The sequence below is a fragment of the Vombatus ursinus genome, unplaced genomic scaffold, assembly GCF_900497805.2.
Source record: "Vombatus ursinus unplaced genomic scaffold, bare-nosed wombat genome assembly UNPS02014811.1, whole genome shotgun sequence".
Lineage (NCBI taxonomy): Eukaryota > Metazoa > Chordata > Mammalia > Diprotodontia > Vombatidae > Vombatus > Vombatus ursinus.
The window spans coordinates 15,676,266-15,698,617 of NW_020954589.1; the positions used below are offsets into that span (position 1 = coordinate 15,676,266).

The window sequence follows — 22,352 nt, forward strand, 5'->3', positions numbered from 1 at the left end:
AACAGCAAATGTTCCTCTCAGAACTGGATCTGAGCTAAGAACATATCCACAAGTGTTTTTGTCCACAAATTCAATTCCTCAACCCTGGTCACCTAGTCTTACTACCTTAAATTTCAAATGCATGTCCCCACTATCTCCTTTTGAACTTGAATCCCTATTTTAATCAGCTGTACTATTTTATTCATTTCCTAGTTGTCTTCCCTATTAGATTGTAAGCTCCTTGGGGACAAAGACTGTACTTTGCCTTTTTTTTTTTGTATCCGCATTACTTATTATAGTGCCTGGCACAAGTGACAGACTGAATTTCAGGGGATTCTGTCTAAAGTTTGTGGGAAAGTTGTGTCTGTAAAACAAGAGATCAGTTTTGCTTTCTGATGGAAGGAGCACTCTGTCAGTTACCTGATGGAAAAGGTTCCTTCTGCAAACTTACATTTTACCACTAGTTATATGTAAGATGAGCAATCCGTTGTTCTATGATGGGAGGTAATACCTCCTTAGGGAAACATTCAGTGTTATCTGGAGAAACTAGATCACAAAAACTTCAAAGACAGACAGCCATAAGTTTCTTTAGAGTGACCTGGAATAACGGCAATTATATTTCATAAGCAGTTTCATTATAAGAATAAAAATTCAGTACAACACTATTCATGCACCAATCTGATAGCCAATGTTAATCTGCCAGGCTGGGATATCAGAAAACATACAATTTTTAAAAACAAATTTATAAAAAGTTTGTTAAAACACCTTTTCTCTAAGACATAATAAAAGTTAAGAAAATCCTCTGACATGTTATAAATTAGCTAGTCATTCTTTTAATATTTTATACTTAAGCCATGGAAAGTACATATAAGTATTTCTTAAATGACATTTTACTGTAAATATCTGCCCTTCCACTGAAGAGGAAGAATTCCTGCAATGTATTTTCCTTCCCTTCCTTTTTTCCAGGCTGTAAATAACACTTGGCAAGGCACTGGGCTGGGAAGTTGGTGATCTAGATTCTAGTCTTAGTTGTACCTGGTATGCGATCTTTGACATGCTGCTGACTGCACTGTCCACTTCGTAGGGGATTTCAGGGCATGCTATTTATCTTTATTGTGACTCAGTCTCCTTATCTATAAAACAAGGAGAATAACCCTAACTTCTAGGGATCTTGAGAAAATAAACGAGATGATGTCTATAAAACCACTTGGGGATCTTTTGGGAAAAGGAGTTTCATAGAGAACAGCTTTTTTTCCCCCTCACATTGCAAAGTATATGGTGGTATCAGCATTTCAGAGATCTGGGTGCTATGCAGAGATAGGAGGCTTTTCTCCCAACACAGCTACTTATAACTGTAAAGGAAAGAGAGCAACATTTCAACTGACCTGTGAAAACTATTAACACCTGCTACTGTCATATGCAGCTGGCTAATTCAGAATAACAGAGAAGGCAGTTCCTTCTGGTCGATATTTGCTGGGGACAGCAATTTCTAACCCACCGAATCAGATCAAGATCATTTGAGTCATTAGGCTAAGGAAGATTCTGTGCTTATGGAGCTCCTTTATTAACCAAAAAGGTCCATCCACTGCTTGCCTTCTGGAATAGCTGCATTATTCTGGGAATAGGATATCTTGTGCTGCTGCATTGGAATAAGCAAGTTATTTCCTTTCCACCACTCCCCTCTTTCCCAAATCACAATTTCAAATAGACCTTCAATTCTGAAGTAAAATGGGCAGGAGTGAAGAGAGATGACCATGGAGTTGTTCCATTCTTCACAGGGGTGTGAGAGTAGGGGGAGAAGAGGGAAAAGGAAAGTCCCAACAGTATTTAGATGGTCTTGAACTGTTCATAATTTCTTTAGTGTGTACTCACCGCCAGGCTGACAGATGTTGCTGGGAAAACCTGTACTGCTCTCAAGAAAGGCTAACCTTTCAAAAGATGGAATAGAGAAAAGGGGGGCAACCAATCCATTCAGTGGAGGGATGACATTAAACTGGACAGCATACCACCCTTGTAGTGTTAAAAAGCTCTGTATAATAAAATTGCCAAAGATAACGGCACTGGAAAAATTCTTCATTTCACTGAGTTTTCTTTTACTGTGCATCTGAATTTTTTGTAAAAATAAGTACTAGAGTGCCAGGAAAAGTAAATGGTCATTAATTATATTTTAAAACGCACACACAATAACTTCCCCATAGGTTCCTGGTGATAAGTTGTACACAACACTTCCCTGAGGAGAATCATGGACATACCATTTTTTATATCCTCTTCTAATCTTTATCCATTTTTGTCTTTTTTTTCTTTGGTATATTATGTAGAAGTGGAAAGAAAGTACAGCACAGAGTAGTATTGATGGAGATAAATACATCCTAGAAAACAGGTTCTTCAAATCAGATGGCCACGATTTCATCATAAGCCTCCCAGCAGGCTGCAGACTTACACAGTCCCCTTTGCTTGCAAAGTCCTTGACATTTTCTAAAAAGAGACTTTCAATAGTGTCAGGTTATATGGAGGATTTTAGAATACTGACTATCAGCTCCAGGAGCATAATGGAGGTTCAATAAACTCCTGGCTCCCATCAACAGGAAAGAAGCATATCAGATTCCTGAACTTAAAAAGTCTCTTTTTGCAAAGAGGACTGACAGGCAGAGTGAAAAGGGTCCTGGATTTGAAGTCAACAGACTTAGTTTTGAAGCTTAGGTCTGCAAACTATTATGATTCTTTTTTTTTTTTTACTTTAATTTTTTTTATTAATTTATTTTGATTTATCAACAATCACTTCCATATGCTTTTGAGTTTAAAATTCTTCTCCCCCTTCCTCCCCACTACGGCACACAATTTGATATAGGCTATACATATACACTCCTATTAAATATATTTTCACATTAGTGATATTGTAAGTCAGAATTAGAACCAATAGGAGGAATCACCAGAAAGAGGAAACAAAACTCAACAGAAGAGAAAAAAAATAACAATTTGGCTTCCATAGTTCTTTCTTTGGATGTGGATGGCATTTTCCATCACGAGGCCTTTGGAGATGTCTTGGATCCTTGTATTGCTGGGAAGGGTTAAGTTTATCAATATTAGTCATCGCACAATGTGGCTGTTATTGTGTACAACATTCTCTTGGTCCTGCTCTATTATGATTCTGGTAAAGTCATTTAACCTTTAAGGGTTTCAAGTCTCCTCATTTTTCAAATGAGGGGCTTATACCAGATGATTTCCAAGGTCCCTTCCATCTCTAATTCCTCTAATTTCACTTCTCTATTAGGAATGTAGAGCTAACTTACTGGGTTGTGTTATGTGTAGCTGTCAGAGAACTGGGGGATGGGAAATGGTGTTGGAAAATTTCCAATTGTAGCAACACGTGACACATAGCCTTCCTGCTGACCCAGGTCTCTATTTGCAAAGATACTTTTCTTGTTATTTCCAAATATAAATCTTCTGTTTAAAGCTATTCAAAAATCCACATGCTGCTGTTCATTAAAATGGCCATTAGTCATTTCCTTCTGTGTCCTATGTTTGTATCAGCTTGGACATGGGGTGACTCACCTACTGTTTTTCTTGCAGAGGAGAGATTATCAAACCTGCCCATTCAAAGAAGGAAAATTACACCTTCAGCACAAAAATCTGCAATTGGGGAACAATTTTACATGATCACGTTCATTTATATCAATTATCTTGTTTATTGAGAAAATAAACCATAAACTAGTACTAAAAAGGCAAGGAGTGCACTATAAGGAATAATTAGGTCCTACCCTCCTAGAGGCCGATAGCCATTTAACACTCCTTTTTTGGAATGATGTTTACAATGTCTGCTTCATAACTTTCTTCACATTAACTTTCAAATGTCAAAAGCAGGCAGTTAATTGTTTATTATGCAAAACATCAATATGTAAAACACTGTGACATAAAATTGTTTTAATCAATCTGCAGCAAGAAATCATGCCTTATAGCTTTCATTGCTTATTTGTCAGGCTCCTAATCTCAACTTAACTGACATGTAGACTGTGCATGTCAGGTAGTTATGAGTCTGACAAACGATACGCTCCGCATGTACTGCTTCATGAGACAACTGAAAAATGATCTGATGAAGAATTAAAAAATAAAACAAAGCAAAACAAAACCACACACAGTATGGAGTCGGAGAGATCTAAACGACAGAGCCAAGGAACATGATTTTTCTCTTCTTAAAGTTGAGATGCTGTCGTTAGTATCCTGGTGAGTATCTTCTTTCTATTAAAGGAGTCTGAGATACCAGGGCTTTTCTTCACCAGCATATCAATGTTTGTTTTGTTTTTTGAACAACTGCTGGGGCAAGGCCACCTCCTATTTTCCTTCCCTCTACCTCCTCTCTCCTGGCTACATTCACATTTTCTACCTTCACTCTAATTACCAGGTTCAGAGAACTATCTGGAATAAACAAGATCAAGAGTTGCATCCCAATCATTTCCATATCAGTCCTGACAGAGTCTACTGGAATGTGAGCTCCTTGAGGGTAGAGACTCTGTAATTTTTCATTTTAGTATTCCTAGCACCTTACACAGTGCCTTATACATAATAAATGTTTGCTGAACTGAACTATATTGAAAACCACAGGGGAAAGAGAAAGAAGCAATAGGAAAGGAAAGATAAAATAAAGGATAACAATGGACTTCACTGCAGAAAAGGGAAGCCAAGGAAAGAAAAGGAATTATTGACATTATTTTAGACTTTTCACTTTAGGACTTAAAATTTATAATTGCCATGTCATTGTTGATGGTGCTAAACTTCAGCTTAGCAAGTGGACTGATGTAAACAGTTACCAAGTAAACCTAAAGATATCTGTCTGACAGCAGATCATCATTCTACCACTAGGGAGAGGAAGGAAATGCCTTGGGACTCATTCTGCTTGTGAAGCAGTTATGCATCTGCTTGGCCTCTGAGACTCTATACACGTGCCAATGTTGTCTGGTTAGTCTCCACAACCAATGTGGTGTTTATAATTCACTCACAGCTCTGCTAAGTCATAGAATAAAAGAATTTTAAAGCTGGAAAGTGACTTAAAAGTTCAACTAGTATAACACCTTTATGGATAAGGGAATACCTTCTTTAGGAGCTTAGATAAATCACCCATCCAATGTTACACAAAATAATCAGCAAAGTAGAAACAGGCTTTTTTAAAAATTTTAATATATATATATATACGTATATATATATACGTATATATATATATTTCCAATTACATGCAAAAACAATTTTAACCTTTGTTTTTTACAATTTTGAATTCCAAATTCTTTCCCATCCTCCCTCATCTCCCCCTTCTTGTGAAGGGGAGCAATCTGATAAAGGTTATACATGTGCAATCATGCAAAAAATATTTCCATATTAGTCATGTGAAAAAAAAAACAGACAAAAAAATCCCCAAGAAAAGGAAAGTAAAAAAAAAAAAGTATGCTTCAATCTGCATTCAGATCCTATAAGTTCTTCTCGGGAGGTGAACAGCAGTTTCATCATAGGTCCTTCAGAATTGTCTTGAAACTCTGTATTGCCGAGAATACCTAGGTCATTCACCATTGATCATTGTACAATTTTGGTTGTTACTGTATACAACAGAATCAGTGTTTTTTGACTACTCATTCTATGTTTTCTTGCAACACCATGGTGCTCTTTTGAATACATCATCAATATTAAAATTATTCTGATAAAAATCAAAATCTCTCCAATCATACACCTTTTAGTGTGCTCCCACAGCTCACTGAGAAGGTTTTATTGCACCATGCTTGCAATTTTTATAACAGACATCAACCATACATTAATTCACCCAAGGGCCACTTGAAAAAAAAATGATTACTCTCAATGGATAGTCTGGCTTCCTGGGTTGATTAAGAAAAGGGAAACCACAGAGGGTCAGGACCCCTCTGCTGCTGCCCCCCAGAATGGGTGCCATCACTTTCAGTTTCCCTTGTACAGGCAAAAATGTGAGCCACTGCCTCATGATTACCCTGGGTAAAGAGGATCCTCCTCCTCCTCTTTTTGTCTCCCACTAAGGCACAAAACCTATCTGCATTGCTGATTGCTCTGTATTTAGAACTCAGTAAATTCACATTTTGGAAGGATTGAGCTCAGGCACTTTAGTATTTCACACAATCATTTCTAAAAGACTCTGCTTTGAACATTTTGCCACCTTCTGCACTTTTATATCTCACTAGAGTCACTTACATTTTACACTTCACTTTATTACAAATTTTAGTTGGTTCCATCATGGCCTCCTGGAAAACAACCTTCCAGACTGCCATTTCCTGTCATTAGGAGGGCAGCATTCAAGTAATTCCCTGTAAGAGCACCAGGCAGTTTTTATGATAATTTTACCACAGGTAATGTTGTGATTTTCAAGTATACTATCTCAAAGCACTGTACCTACTCCTGCTTTTAACTATCTAATACTGCTATAAAAGAAACATACAAGTCTTTCCAATGTTAACAGTCCAGTAAACCTCAAAAGATTACTGCATCCCAGACTGATACACTTGTCATAGATAAGCTGAAATATGATTGCTAAATTTCACTTACATCAATAAGTAACACGTCAAAGTCACATTACATTGGGCTATGTGTCTGGGAGAGGACACATTTGGATTACATGTCCCCAAAGCCTCCAAAACCAAAGGTTACAGTAGTCAAGTCAATAAACATTTATTAAGCATCTAATATGTTCCAGGCACTATACTAAACTGTGGGGACACAAAGAAAGGTAAAAGACAGTTCCTGCTCTCAAGAAGTTCACAATCTAATGGGGGAGACAACATGCAAAAAATTATTTATAAATAATCTATAGTGGATAAATTGGAAATTTACACTCTATTATCTGAAAACAATAATATACATGGACAGGAAAGCTAAATTAATCTCTGAATAACTGAGTAATACAACAGTGATGTCCAAAGAGCTGGTTTGAAACATGCTATCAACAGATAATATATATTACTGCATTCCTAATATCAACTTTTGATGAATCGTTAAGATTAAGATGACTTCTCAAGAAATTCTGGATAATTCAGCAGTGGCCAAGAGAATGACTACATTTTGTTGCAGGGGGAAATCCTTCCTCAAACACTTCTTTTACTGTATGAGTCAAGTTGGGGAACAAAGCAGAGAGATATGACAGGATGCCATAATGACATCAATGATAGCATTATCTACTCTGCTTCTCTCTATAAGTTAGCACTACTAGTTGCTGGGTAGCATGACTTGAAACAAACGGCAAGCCAATAAATTCAGATTTTACCTAATGGATAGCTATTTACTTGGTTCCACCTCAGTTAACTCAGCAGCATCTGGTACAATATGATCTTGCCAGTATATCATCTGATTGTCAGAAGATTATAGAAATTCTTAGACTGGGTCAAATCCATGCTTCATGTAATCTAATATTTGGTCCTTGACAGTGGTATCAAGGAAGGTTCAAAGAAGAGTAGACTCAAAGGTTAGCTATACTTTGTCATTCTATTTTCCCTTAACAATCGATTATGTGGCTATTCTCTACTAATTTATTCAACATTTTATGGAATCTGTTTGTGATTTCAGTTTTTCTTACCTTACAGAGTAACCAATTCCACAAGTTTACTATACTCATATAAAATAAATACGTTTTCATCATTACCTAATAGGATTTGAATCTAAGTAGAACAAAAATCCTTTTTTTGGATGAGGCAAGAGATGCCAAACTTGACTAGTGAATTATTCCACACATGTGTACATATTATCTGCATACATACATTTCACAGCTTTAACTATGTACTTATGTGTCCTCACAACATGATTAAGTTTCTTGAAAACAGGGACCATGTTTTTAGGTTTTCTATTATCTATTTCCCTAATATCTGACAGCCCAAGTACTATGTCATTGACCTGGTGGGTGCTCAATAAATATTAGCTCAATTAACTAGACAGTTCTTAAATGCCCTGCTTATTCTGGTAGACCCAGCCCAGTTATTAGCAAAAAGTCAGAACCAAAGAAAAGAAAAGAAAAGAAAAAGGCCATTAACACAATGGAGTTCTTACGGAAGACCAAGTGGCTAGTATAACAATACTAATAGACCCAAAGTCAATGATGGAATTCTCTGATTTTCTGGGATAGTAACTGAACACTAAGCCTTGAGCATAGAGTCAGGCTTTGCTCAATGTCTCTGAAGCTAACATTGTAATGAATCTAGTTGCGGGGCTGAAGTGGAGGGGCAGTATGTGCTTTCTGCATGATTTAAGGGATGAAATGAAATATTTGTAAAGTGCTCAGTACAATGCATGGCATTGTAGGCACTTAATAAATCCTTATTCCCTTCTCCTACTCTCTACCCTTCTCCCTCAGATAGCTTACATTTTCTTTCTAATACCTCCCCTCTGTGGATTATTTCCCATTTATCTTACACGTAGCCTGTCTTCATACAGTTATTTATGTGTTGTCTCCCCCCACTCAGATTGTGATCTGTTTCAGTGCAGGGACTGACTTCTGCTTTTCTTTTCAGCCCCAGCCCCAGCCCCAGCCCCAGCCCCAGAGCTTTAGTGCCTGACACAAAGAAGGCACTTAATAAATGTTTACTAACTGATTGATAATAAGACAGGGGGTCTTTTTATCTATGAGGTACAGTCTCTATAGGGATGTTTTAATGTCTGTGCAAGTATTTTATTGTTTATGCTAAATAAACATAAGTCTCAACTGGCTCACATTTCCTTCCCTAAAGGTATATTCTGAAGGATTTTATGGAAGTAACAGAAGAAAGGATTGCTAAACTGCATCTTGGTTGTGAGTTTATAAAGCAAGACTCAGAGGAGAGTCAAATTTTAGAGCTGAAAAGGGGCAGTATCTCTTCTCCCCGCCCCCTCCCCCCCAGTGCTCTTCCTTTCCCAGATGAGAAAACTGAAGCAGAGGTATAATGACCCACCTGAAGTCATGCATCCAGTCACTGGTGGTCAAACAAATGCATCATTAAGCGCTTACTATGTGCTGAGCATGGTACTAAGAGCTGGGGAACCAGCTTTCTGAAAAGAAGTTGCTGAGGAAGTAGAGCCAAGATGGCAGAGAAGCAAGAAAAAGTTCAGTAACTTCCATCCCACAAAACTTCTCCAAGACAGATCTAGAAAACTCATCAGACTAAGTCCTAATCAAGAAATCCAAGAAGTCACAGAGTAACATCTGTCCAATCCAGGCTAGTGGAGAGAGGCAGACGTGACCTAGAGACAAAGCCCAATGTCTGGACAGGAGGGCAGCCAAAGGAGAAGCATTCCAGTCTAGGACTTGAAGAATACAAAGGCTATACTGAGAAGAGTTCTCAGGCCTATACCAGGGCACCACAATACTGTGCAGGGTGTAGGAACAGGTGCCAACAGACAGCTTTGTCTTTCACTACCTAGTTTCAGGTTAGATCCAAGGTGGATTAAGAAGGGACCTATGTCCAAGGGTGGTATTCCAAGATTAGGGGTTGCTGCAGGCCGCTGTAGGCTGTGTACTGAGTGAGAAGTAAGTTCAGAAGCAAACAGTAGCTATATGGCTCAGACCTTAGAAGCAGAATGGGACCTCAGTTCCAATTTATGGTCCAATCTGCACACTGCAAAGAAATAATCAGGGCAGGAATCCAGACCAAAGGGAAGCTTACAGTTCTGTCACTAAACCAGTAGAGCTTTCCAGTTGGGAGTAAGGGCTTAATAGAAACTCAAAGTAAACAAGCCCAGATCTACACCCAAGGCAAGAACTTGCAGAGTTCAGATCAGAGGAGTAGCAATAGGACCTGCTCTGGATCCGACAACCCTGGGAGCACTGAAAGTCTGCAAGTCACAGCCTGAGCTGTCCCTGAGATCTTGGAATAATTCAATACCCCCAAGAAAGCACTAGGACCAGCTCAGACATCCCATAATGTAAACTCCCAGGAACATTACAGATAAAATCCAGAACTTCCAAACCAAAGGAAAAATACTGTAAGCAGTCAGAAAGAAAAAAAAACCAAGTACCTAGGAGCCACAGTCCAAATCACACATGACTTAGCAGCCACCAAGGTAAAGGAGCAGAGAGCCTGGAATAGGATGCAAGGGTGGGGAACCTGTGGCCTTGAGGCCACATGTGGCCCTCTAGGTCCTCAAGCGTGACCGAATCCTTTGACTGAATCCAAACTCCAAAAAATAAATTCCCTTAATAAAAGGATTTGTTCTGTAAACTTGGACTCTGTCAAAAGACCTCACCCAAGGACCTAGAAGGCTACATGTAGCCTCAAGTTCCCCACCTCTGCTATAGGCTTACAACCAAGAATACTTTACCCAGAAAAACAGAGTATAATTTTTTTTTTTTAGTGAGGCAATTGGGGTTAAGTGACTCACTCAGAGTCACACAGCTAGTAAATTTTTAATGTGTCTGAGGCCGGATTTGAACTCAGGTCCTACTGACTCTAGAACTGGTGCTCTATCCACTGCGCCACCTAGCTGCCCCTGAGTATAATCTTACAGAAGAAAAAGTGGACTTCCAAGCAGACCTGATGAAATGACCAGAGCTACGTAAGAAGTTTGAAATTCAAACAAAGGAGCTAAGAGAAGCATGAAAAGGTAAACATGAATGAACAATTATAAGGGACTAAACAAGGACAAACTACTTACATTCTAATATGGAGAAACAGAAGGGAAGGGAATAAGCATTTATTAAGTGCCTACTATATGCCATGCATTGTGCTAAGTGTTTTTTTACAATTTATCCTGACATTTTATCTTAACAACCCTGCAAAGTAGGTACTATTATCACCCCCATTTTACAGTTGAGAGAACTGTGGCAGACAGACATTAAGTAACTTGTCCAATGTCACATGACTAGTAAATGTCTAAGGCTGGATGTGAACTCAGGTCTTCCTAATTCGAAGTCCAGAGTTTATCTAGACCAGTCTATCCACTGCACTACCCTATTATCATCAGGAACCGTAGAAAGAATCTAATTAGAAGGCCAAGAATGGGTTGTCTTATATTTTGATGATCTTAAAAGAAGACTGGAAAGGGAACAGGACTGTATTACAGGGGAAAGGGAGAGGAAGGTTAGGGAAAATTATCTCAGAGAATCAGGGTACGCAAGTAGAGGGATATTCAAACAAGGAGGAAGGAGTGGGGAGAGTGGCTGACACCTGAACTTTACTCTCATCTACAAACACACACACACACACACACACACACACACACACACACACACACACAGTAATACATTTCTGTACTCAACAGGGAAAAAGGAGGGAAAAGGAAGAAAGAAGAATTAGAGAGAGGGAGATTAAGAGAGGGTTGCCTATCAAAACAAATTCTAACAAAGAATGTACAAAAATATTTACAGCTCTTTCTGAGGTATCAAAGATTGGAAACAGTGAGGGTATTTATCAAATGGGGAATGACTGAACAACTTACAGTATGTAAATATAATGGAATGCTATTATGCTGTAAGAAATGATGAGGATGGTTTCAGAGAAACCTGGAAGGCTTGTATGAACTGATCTAGAGTGAGTGAGCAGAACAAGGAGAACAATGGGTCTCTCCTGACTCCAAATCTCACCAGATTCTATCTATCGCAATGTCCTTTGGAATCTGACTCCACGATTTCACAAGAACAATGACGAAATTTGCTAACAACCACCTGATACAGACGTGAAGGATTCAGACTGCAAAATGAGACAACAAAAATTTTTTTTGACACAGCCAATGTGGAAATTTGTTTTGTTTGACTCTACGTGTTTGTAACAGAGCTTTTGTTCTTCTTTCTTTCTCAATAGGGGCAGGGTGGAGTGGGAGAGAGAGAATGCAGATTTTTGCTAATTGACAAAAAATTAATTTAAAAATGATATTAGCTAAAAAAAAGATAAAGCAGAGGGTAGAATCAAAAAAGGTTACTACATCTTTTGAGAAGCTGACAAGCAGTTTACAATACCCACATGACATTAAATTTCATATCAAACTGAAGACTTTTGGCCATATTTATCTTCCTTTATGATTAGGAGGCCTATCATAAACATCACAGACCTAGAGCATTATTTTCAGCATCCCTTCCAAGCTCCGCTGGCAGAATAGGATCCTCAAAAAGGGTCTCAACCACATGCTAACACCAACAGAAAAATAACATTTATTACATTATGGGAGCAGATGATAAATAGGATGCATGAAACAGCTACTGTATAGGGAATGTTACGTGATGACTAAAAGAAGGGAGGGCAGGAGAATTTCTGTTAATATATATACCTAAGTTCATTCATAGAGCACCTCAAGCTAAGCAAACATATCACCAAAGAGTAGCAATGTCAGTTGGAGGACAATGAAATCTCTCTACTCTCAGCATGATGTCACCACAGCACCTTTCCCCATCTGCCCAGTACAGGGGCAGCTTTTATCTGAGAAAATATTAAAAAGTAAGGGACAGATGTGATTTCAATGCAGGTCATCTGCCAGTGGGTGCATATACATTTCTGCTTACCTGCACCACTGTTCCCATTTGGGTGAGGAATGATGACAAGCAGATGATTACAGAGCTAACTTCAGTCAATCTTTCAGCTTAAAAAAAAAAAAAAGGTCTGAGAGAATAGTGTTTCACAAGCTACCCAAAGAACTTCTTGGATTGCTGAGACCTATCTTCCAACCTCCCATAGGCCGAAGCCTATTAGTCATCCAATAATGCTGACTAGTTCAGTTTGGTCAAAACATGCAAGCCACTGATAGTGTTCCTCTCTGTGATTGGTTACAATTTTCTTCCTTTTATTATAGTAACCTTCTGCCAGAGAAGTTCTCTGTTTATTCTACTTCCTTAATAACCATGATTTCCACAAATATCTGCATCAACATCCCAAAGAATTTATGGAATAACTTCAAGTCAGTGAGTAAATGGTACCTCTTTATCCATTATGCCTGAGAATACTATATCCAGAGGAAAAGCAGATGACTATCATTTCTTTATATCTTTTAAACATGGAAAGAACCTTGATTCCTGATGACCTGACCTCCTTCTAATGACCACCTCTCTAAAACTGATTCCTCAGACTTCCTTATTTTTGCCAAGAATACTACTTACTGCCATTCATCCTATCACCTCTGCTTGAAATCTCAATGTTATCTTTGCTTCACCCCTCTTCTTAAAAGAAATTGATGACCCAATCCTGTTTATTTTTCCTCTTTGATTTCTCTCAAAACCTTTTTTTCTTTCTATTCACACTGCTAGCTTAGTACATGTTCCTAATTACCACTTGACTGAACCACTTGCACAGCTTGCTAACTGGTCTCCCCTCTACTAATCCTTAGCTATCCTTAAGACATCTTTCACTCAGCTCGCTAGCCCACAGAAGAATCTTCCTCAGGCTCATGTCACTCTGCTTAAAGCCTTTCAATAGCTATCTACTGCTTAAGGAAGAATTCCAAACTCTTTCAGGAGGTTACTTGACCCCTCCCCACCTTTTTGGCTTACTTCACATTGCTGGCCTTCTGTCTGCTGGGCTCCTTCAGTCTTGCATAGGATTTTGTAACCTATCTTCATTTCATAGTATAATCTATGGTTACCAAACCCTTTTTGGTCTAGATTTGCAACTTGTTGACTTAGGGAATTATTATAGAGAGGAAACTGCCTCTATGAATACAAATCAGCCACCATCCTATGATGTAAGCCTTAGAGAGTTGCCTGGGGTACTGAAACCCAGGACCTGAACCTAAGGCTTCCTGACTTTGAGGCTGGTTTTACATTCACCACGCTATGCTGCCTCTGATTTGTATTCAATCTAAATTTAGGTTTTGTGTTCCTCTCACACCTACCTTTCCCAGCATCTAGCAAAGTATTTGGCACATAGTAGACACTTAGTTGCTTACTCCTCTAACCACAAAATCATACTGTGAGGATTAAAGTAGGGGAAAGACCTGGGCCAGAGGAGAGCAAGTAACTCTCTTTAAACCAAACTCACTCCTGTTCAAATCTAAGCATTCTATAAAAACAAAAACCAGCCAACCAGACAACTTTGTTTCTCAATGTAAGGAGAAGTAGCAGCCCCATCATTAGGGATTATTAAAACCCAAAGCACCTAAAATCCACAGAAGTAAATGTTATAAATGTAAACAACATTAACAACAACAACAAAAAACCAAAAACATTATTCTGAGGTTCTACTTATTTTAAACTGCTCAAAAAAAAACCCCATCTTTTTTACAAGGGTTTTTAGTTGGGATGTCTTGCCCTCCATTTTATTTGTCGTTTGGAATATCTTCAAGTAAGCAGTTACTGTTAGGGAAGTTAGTACATAACCACAACAAAAAACAGCAAACAGTTGCCAATCACACTCACATTTCCATTTTCCAGCTTTTAAAATATTACCTTGTAACAAGAATCAATGGCCCAAATCTAGGCACTGACAAATATTTGAGAAGTAAAGGCAAATAATCCTATTCTTGGCTTGGACTATCTGAAGCACCTAATTCTAACTCACTGCGGATCCTATAGAAAAGAGTGGAAAGGGATGGGTTATTTTCAAAGGAGCTAACCTAAAAGTAGCACATTTGGAGTCCTAATTATAATCTGGTGTTAAGCTGATGGCTGCATGGTAGGGAGTTAGAGTGGGGCCAGTTTGGATGGGAAAAGACATCTTTGGAATGACAAAGACCAATATGGACTGTGTATACCTCCCAAAACTTAGGCTACCCTAGCAAAAGAGGCAATATGTCAAGGAATGAGGAAGGCAGCAGCTTACTCAGTCATGAAACTTTATCTATCTATCTATTTATCTATCTATCTAGCCAAACTGCATCATGTCCTAAGTAGCTTGAGAAGAGATGAACAATTTGATTAATTCTACAAAAAAAAGTCCTTCTTAGCTTTACTTATAATGAAATGGAGAAAAATCTATCATCAAGGGTTTCATTAATGTATGAAAGTTAGCCTATTCACAGCAAATACAGATAAATGACAAATCAGTAAATTAAACCCTCATTTGCTAGTATAATATAGGAATTTCTTTGTGTAAAAGTTTATCAGGAATGATTGTAACAATTATTACTATGATTACTTATACTACTAAAATCCCAAGACACTCAGTCCCATAACAATAGAATTGACTAGAGAAATTTCCTTTTTGAGTGCCTGGGTACTACTTCAAAACTACTTTAAAAAAAAAGTTAGGAAGAGTTAAAGCAATAATTTTACATATTTGAAAAAAAAAAAGAAAAATGTAGATGCACCACTTACCTATCAGACCCTTCTCAAGAGTAAAGGTTTTGTTTGTAAACATACATTCAAAAGCCACAAGGTGGAAAACTTTGTTCACTGTGTTGTGTGTACCAACTATTCGAACATACCTGAAGGAAAAGCAAGAAAAAGAAATATGTTTACAACAGTGAATTATCACCACCAATCTAAGGATAACTGAATAAGATATACATGGTAAATATTATCATAGCAAACAATTACGTACAAGGGAAAAAGAGTAAAGGAGACGATGTACTTGATTTCAGACCCCATACTTGCTTTCAAAGAGCTTGGCTCCAAGTAAACCAAAAAGAATTACATCAAATTAAAGAAATGCCACTTTCCTGACAATTATGTAGAACCTGAATTTGATATACCTAGGAAACCAAAAGTTCCCGTCTAATTCAACCTTGGAATGTCAGGTAAAATTACACATCTATGGAAAATTATAAATAAATAACTTCTTAACTCCACTTGTGGTAAGAATGCCTCCAATTCTCCAACAAACACAGACATAAACATACACTCCCCCACCCCTCCATCAACCAAGTCATGTATTTTCAAACAAAATGAAGTATTCTACTAACTGAAGATAAACGATAAATCAATGTTGTTTTCTTATTTAAAAGAAAAGCAAAATTAAACCTAAAAGCCTCAAACCACATATTTCCTTGTCTTAATTTTGTTTTTAAATCTTTATTGGTAAATTAACTCCTTATACTCACATCAAACACCAACTTCATTTCTGCTGAAACCCTTTCCTGATTACAAGAAATGGTTATCAATGCTAGCCTAGGCTTTGCAATATCCATCCTTTCCTTTGGACTTCCCTCTGCTGCACAGAACAGGCATCTGCACAGTCTCATTGAGCAGCTCTTGAACATAGTGGCCTCTTCACCCTTTATATTACCCTGGAGGCTTCACCTTCGACAAACAAGCATTAACCTTGGATCAGCCTGTTCCCTTCACTTTCCAAAGGGACAAGATAGTCCACAGGTTAATGAACAGACAAATTCACTCTTATGAGTGCTACACAATCCCACATGCAGTATGAGACACAAATCTCACTGGAATTTTTTAAAAATTGAGGGAAAATAACTTGATTAACTGATTAATTCTCTCCCAAATTATCTAGTATCCACAACGAAGGAAGGTGCATTATAAAGGAACAGATTTCAATGAAGAGATGGAAGAATGGATACTTTTTTTTGTAAAATCCTCTGCTGTATAAAACAACGTTCCATTTAGCTGAAAAATTTACTTCCAAGTTAATACTGTTCACCAAGTCAGTGATTTTCTCATTTTTCATTATTCCAAGTTAACTTTATAATATAAATGCTGGGTTTTTTTTAAGCTCTAAGTAGACTTATTCTGGATTTTATACTACAGGCTATTTCATTCCTCTTTCCTCCACCCTACCTCCCCCTTGTAGCTTGAATCTTGAGGATTCCCTGTGCACCTCATTTAGCCATCTGCTCTTCAACATGAGTTGATCACTCATCATCAAAACCAATATAAATGCTATTTCTTAGACATATAGCTTTGAGGAAAAATGCACACAGCAGGGAGACACCACTCTTTCCATAGAGAGTCAAAAGCAGCTGCTGGATCTGGCTGTCTGACAAGACCCATTTGGCTAAGGAGGAGGTCAGCCTTAATCAGTACTGTTGCCTTCAAGGAGGATACAAAGCAGCTACGCTGACTTAACTGGGTCTGGGGGTTTTATTTTGCTGAGTTTTGAAAGGTCTAAGCAGTACAGGATTTCAACCATCATTGGCTGTGACAACCCTGCTGGCAGCTTTCTGGAAGGGAAGGGGTGTTAAACTTGGCACCTTGGTCAGAATCTAATTTTGTAAATTTCCCTCAACTCACAGCAACTCGACTATCATCAAATTTTCAACTGCATCGAGCAGTGACAAAGTGTGGAAGTGCCGCTCTCAGCAACCCATACGTAGTCAGGGGAGGGGTTTGGTGGAATTAGATCAGAGCACCTTCCCAGCAATGCTGGATGAACCAAGTAGAGACTCTTCATATAAAGTTATTTGGGGGTTGGTACCCCACATGGAAATTTTCTGGGTTTTCGGTCTCTACCATATTCTCTACCATTTCTCCTGTGAGAAAGATTGCCATGTCTAAGGTCGAGAGGACCTTATAGGATCTAGAAGTCCCCTCTCAGTTTCTTATTAAAATACTCCTGTGCTGACATCCAGATGTCTCCCCAGTGCTCACTCTGCCTTTTTTCCCACACAATACCAAACCAGACTTTCCAAGTTGAAAAGATGGGTCAATTTTTTCCTTAACAATAACCAGCCAACCTGGGAATGGAAAATATCAGTTAAAAAGGAAAATGTTTGCCAAAATGACTTACTTTACAACCCTAAAGCTGATTATGGTAAACACAATAACAGATACATAGTTGGTAAAGCACTCTGGGACATCATTAGATTTTTAAAAGTGCTATATAAATGGAGAATATGTTATCTCTAATGCATAATCCTGAGGTCAAATGAGCAATTTACTACTGTAGATCACACTTCTTGATTAGACTGTTAAATATAACACCCTTAACAAGTTTAATTACTTCAGTTCTGTAATAATCTCTATGTCTCTATAAGCTTGCTGTATAGTTTACAAAAATATCATGGAAAGATTGACTAAGGTAGTGCTTTTCCCCTACCTTTTTTCCTCCGTACCCTCCCAGACTGTTGGGGCCCTTTTCTCTACTAAAATTCAAACTACAATACTCCCTGATGGAGTCAAACGAGAGATTCTCTGGTTTGGAATACTCCCAATATATAATGTGGTGGCTCAAAGATGTAAGTTATTAAAGGTTTTGAGGCATTTATTTCTTTCTGTGCCTTGAAAAAAATCATTCTGGGTCTGGGTCTGACCTAAACAATGAAAGCGGATAACACACATTTCCTTTCATATAAGTATTTCTGAATAAAAGCTAAAGCTTAAGATTTTATTTTCCTTTCCTTTTTTATTTTCAACATCAGTTCTCAAATGTATAGCTAGCCTCAGATTTAAACTGATAATAAGAGCATTGCTGGCAGTTGGCTTTATCAAGACTGTAGAGGGACACTGCTGGAAAAATATAACAGACATTCTTTGTTCTCTCTAAGGCCCTCTACACTAGCTCAGCCAGTTGGAAGATAATTAAAACTTAAACAGTGCTGAGGAAGGCAGATATGCAACAGATTGGCCATTTCTGATGAGGATGGATGCTGCACGCAGGAAGCCTTGTGCAACAGTCTGTTTTCAACTCTGTCTTTGCTTTCCCTTTCGACAACTCTAGGCCATTTTCTGTTCTCCAGTGAAAGCTGAATTTCAAATGCAGTCTGAGAAGGGGTTGTTTAATTATGGAAGTTCCTAGGAACCTTTCCTTTATGAGAGGTTGGAACTCTTGGCAACACACAGGAAGGGATCTGGTTTTACTGAGACTGAAAGGTGTTTTTCAGTCTAAAGAAACACAAAACACTACCCTCAATTTATTTTTTTTTCTTTTGCCTGTTACACGAGAATGATCAGTAAGCATTTATTAAGGGCTTAGTAGGTACCAAGTACTGTACTAAGTGCTAGAGATACAAATACAAGTAGAAAGAAAGGCAGTCCCTGCCCTCAAGGAGCTTACATTCTAAGCAGTGCCATCATTTCATCCAGATGCATGTTACTCAGTGTTACTTGGTTTGCCCTTGGAAGGCAGAAGCTCCTAATACATGTCTTAATCTCTTCCAGCCTTTAGGAAGCTTTCATCCTCAAGACATAATATGACATACATTTAATATAAAGAACCCTGGTGGGGGGGGAGGAAGAGAAATGGTTGAAGAAATGATACACATGCAGAACTTAATGCCTCAGTAGTCTCCAGTTTGTAGACTTTACAGTCAACAAATATATATGGAATTAAAGTCCTTTTATTCTCCAGTCTTTGTCCTAAGTCAAGTGACTACCTATTAGAATCTCTTCAGTAGAAATATTAATACAAAACAAAATTTAACTCAGTGAGATGTATTTTAAACGAGCTTGAATAAGAACAACCAAAGTCAAATGCCGAAGTGTTGTAATCTAAGTGACAGTAAGGAACTCTGGAAATATCAGAGATAGTTTAAGATTGGCCACCAGGATAAGATTTTATCAAGTAACTGTATCCAGATAATGAGCCCAGAGAAGCCAGAAGGGAAACTAGGTCTTTGCTATGGTCAAAATGAGGTACTTAAGATACCTCAGATACAGAATATTCTCGGAAAATGGGTGGAATGCTGTACACCTGGGGTATGGATCTGTAATTGCCAATATTTGTTACTTGCCCACTGCCCATGCCCAGTTAAGAATGTACATTAATACTCAATGGCAAACAAAGTCTCTTTCCCAAGAGTCATATACTGTGCTCCTCCAGGTCTTTTCCTATGGTTTAGGGTTCGTTATTACTGTTGTTATTATCAAACCAAAAGTATGGAAGTGGGAACGACTATTGGTCCTGTTGTTAGGGCAGCAAGTAGAAAATCATTTATTGAAACAATGACAAAGGAGTTGTAAGCTACAGGAAAAGCATGATGAAACAGAAAATATTTGTTATTTTCTAAGGAAATCTTTTCCAGCGATGACTTCTTCTCTAGTAACGGCTACAAAGTGCCTCCGAAGTATTTGGTTTTTTCGTAAATGGAATTGAGGGAATGAAAATATTGTTCCAAAGTCAGCCCAAAGTGGTTACTGGCTTAAATGATGGCCTAAATGCTAAATGAACATTAGCTTTGAGAATTGTTTTAACATGTTCAAGTATACTTTTACTACTACCAAATTGAAAGGCAACTGAAATGACAAAGATTCTTGTTTTCCAGAAGCAAATAGTTGAGTTTCTTGTGTGGCGAGGATAAGATGGCTAACTTTTTGCATTACATGACTCAACTCTATGTGTTATTTTGCTGTAAAAATAATTTGTACTTTTAATTGTCAGAAGTTCAATGCCTTCTCTCTTCTGAAAAAAAAAGTATTAATAATTAAAAGACATGAGGCTTCTGAGTTGTATTTACAATTTTTGGCTTCTTTCATTTCTCAAATCTAAACATATTTCTACATCATACTTTTCACTATCTTTCACTAGGAACATCACCAAGTCTAAGATGATTTCATTTGGAAGACATTGTCAAGTTCTTTAAAGGATTTCTCTAAGTCTTCATCCTGTGCAACAGAACACTTTCAGTGCATATGAAATGATTTCACAGTGGCCTTTTTCCTATTCTCATCATAAGCAGTACTACCAGATGACAAAATGGAGACATGATGTGGTCTTGGACAAGAAAAGGGCAAAGCTACTTCTTGATATGAGAATATTACATTTGGAGTCAGGGGGCCTGGGTTCATTCTCAGCTCTGTCACTCATAAATTGTGTAACTTTGGGCAAGTCACCAGAACTTGGTGGGCCTCAGTTTCTTCATATGTAAAACGAGGCAGTTGGGCTAGATGATCTCCAAATCCCTTGGGTCTGAAATTTATAATCTGATAATCGTAAAGAATCCTATGGAATGCTGTTTCCCCGATGCCTTTGGACACAATGAAATTTTCAAGCACCCTCTCCCTTCCCTGCACAGAGTCCAAGTAGACTGTGAGGTCCTCCAGATGCTTTTGTTTCTGGATGAAGCTATTCTGATTGCTTCAAGTTCCAGGACATTACAGGGCTTCCTAAATGAGCTTCATCAGGACTCAAAAGACACTGGTTTAATAGTCTAGACAGTAGTAAGAAAATAGATGAAAAATGACTATTATTCAGACTATAACACATGCTATTAGATAGCTAGCCCATTGAGTTGGTGAGTCAGTATATATACATATATGTATATATGTATATCTGTGACAGGTAATACAGAGGAATGAATTGGGATGAAAACTGAATAGGAAGAAAGCAGGCTTTAATGAATTTGAGAAATTACACAAAGCTTTTGGTGACCTCAAGTTGTTCCCTGGCACAAAAACCCATTTTTGGAAAACACAGATGTTCTCCTGGTAATGCTTTCTTCTGAATCTTCAATTACTTCGTATATTGCATATTTTTGTATTTATTTATCAGGCCATACAATGCTCCTACCAGCAGAATGTAAGTTCCTTGAGGACTGGGACCATTTCACTTTTGTCTTTATATCCTCAACCCTTAATACAGTGTTTAACACATAGCAGGCATTCAATAAGTGTTTCTTTAATCTGAAAAACATAATTTCCAAAGAATCAAAACTGAGGTGACCCAAAGGACCACCCAGAGATGCAAGATGGGCACAAGAAAGCTGTATGTAATACAGATAGATGGGTAGCTTAAGGGTTCCAACTGGTATCCACAAAATGCAAAAAAGACCTACTAGAAAGTTTTTACCTACATAGGATGGATGTATGAAAGAATATGGATAAACCTTGCCCAGGATGAAGACACCTGAATAGGCTGTGGTCATATCACTGAGCAAGGATACAGTAAAAATGATCTTCTAACTTGACTGAAAAGATATGGCAGCTGATTTGATTAGCTTAGTATTACATTAGCAAACTACTAACAGGTCTGCAGGACAAACACTGAGGATCTTCAGCTGCACAATCTCCAATTATAGATATGGTTAGAAGTATCACATGAGAAGAGTTTTATGAGTTCTTCCTGGGATAATGGCTTTGTTGTAAGTGATTCTGAGTTGGAGGCAGGCTATACTGCTTATAGGTGTAGGATGCAAGTGAAGCACCTACTAAGCAGGCTATGGCAGGCCGAGAGAGGAACTGGTTTGGAAATTGCTCTTACCATTCAGTTAATTTTCCTATTATTGGATATTTTTTTGAGGGAGAGTATTATAATTTGCAGTGCCTTGTAGAAAAAGAAATGGGAAGACTGAAGAGTTAGCCCGAAAAAATAGAAAATATTTTACTTGTCATGAGAAAGGGAAGGTTTAAAAAATAAGAGTAAAATAATTCTTGCTACTGTTTTATGCTGATGTTAACAAATTCTTACACAGGACTAAGATTAACTCATTTTATTATGCAATAAAACACTTGAAATTAACACAAAAGTATTTGAAGGAATAAAACTAAATTGCTAAAATTTTAATATTTCCATGTTTTCACTAACTATCCCCAGCCCAAGAGTCTGAGAATTTAAAAAAAAAAGTTTTATCTTTGAAATGATTGGGCTATTTTCCCC

General features: G+C 37.8%; 1 protein-coding gene across 4 annotated transcripts in view; it reads right to left on the bottom strand.

Annotated features, from left to right (window-relative positions):
- Positions 1 to 22,352, bottom strand: part of BTBD9 (BTB domain containing 9) — a 501,893-nt gene that overhangs the window by 184,769 nt on the left and 294,772 nt on the right. For all 4 annotated transcript variants that reach the window (XM_027876446.1, XM_027876445.1, XM_027876441.1 and 1 more), the window contains one exon: positions 15,182 to 15,291. In XM_027876446.1, coding sequence (XP_027732247.1) covers positions 15,182 to 15,291 — 110 coding nt within the window. The remainder of the gene's footprint in view (positions 1 to 15,181; positions 15,292 to 22,352) is intronic.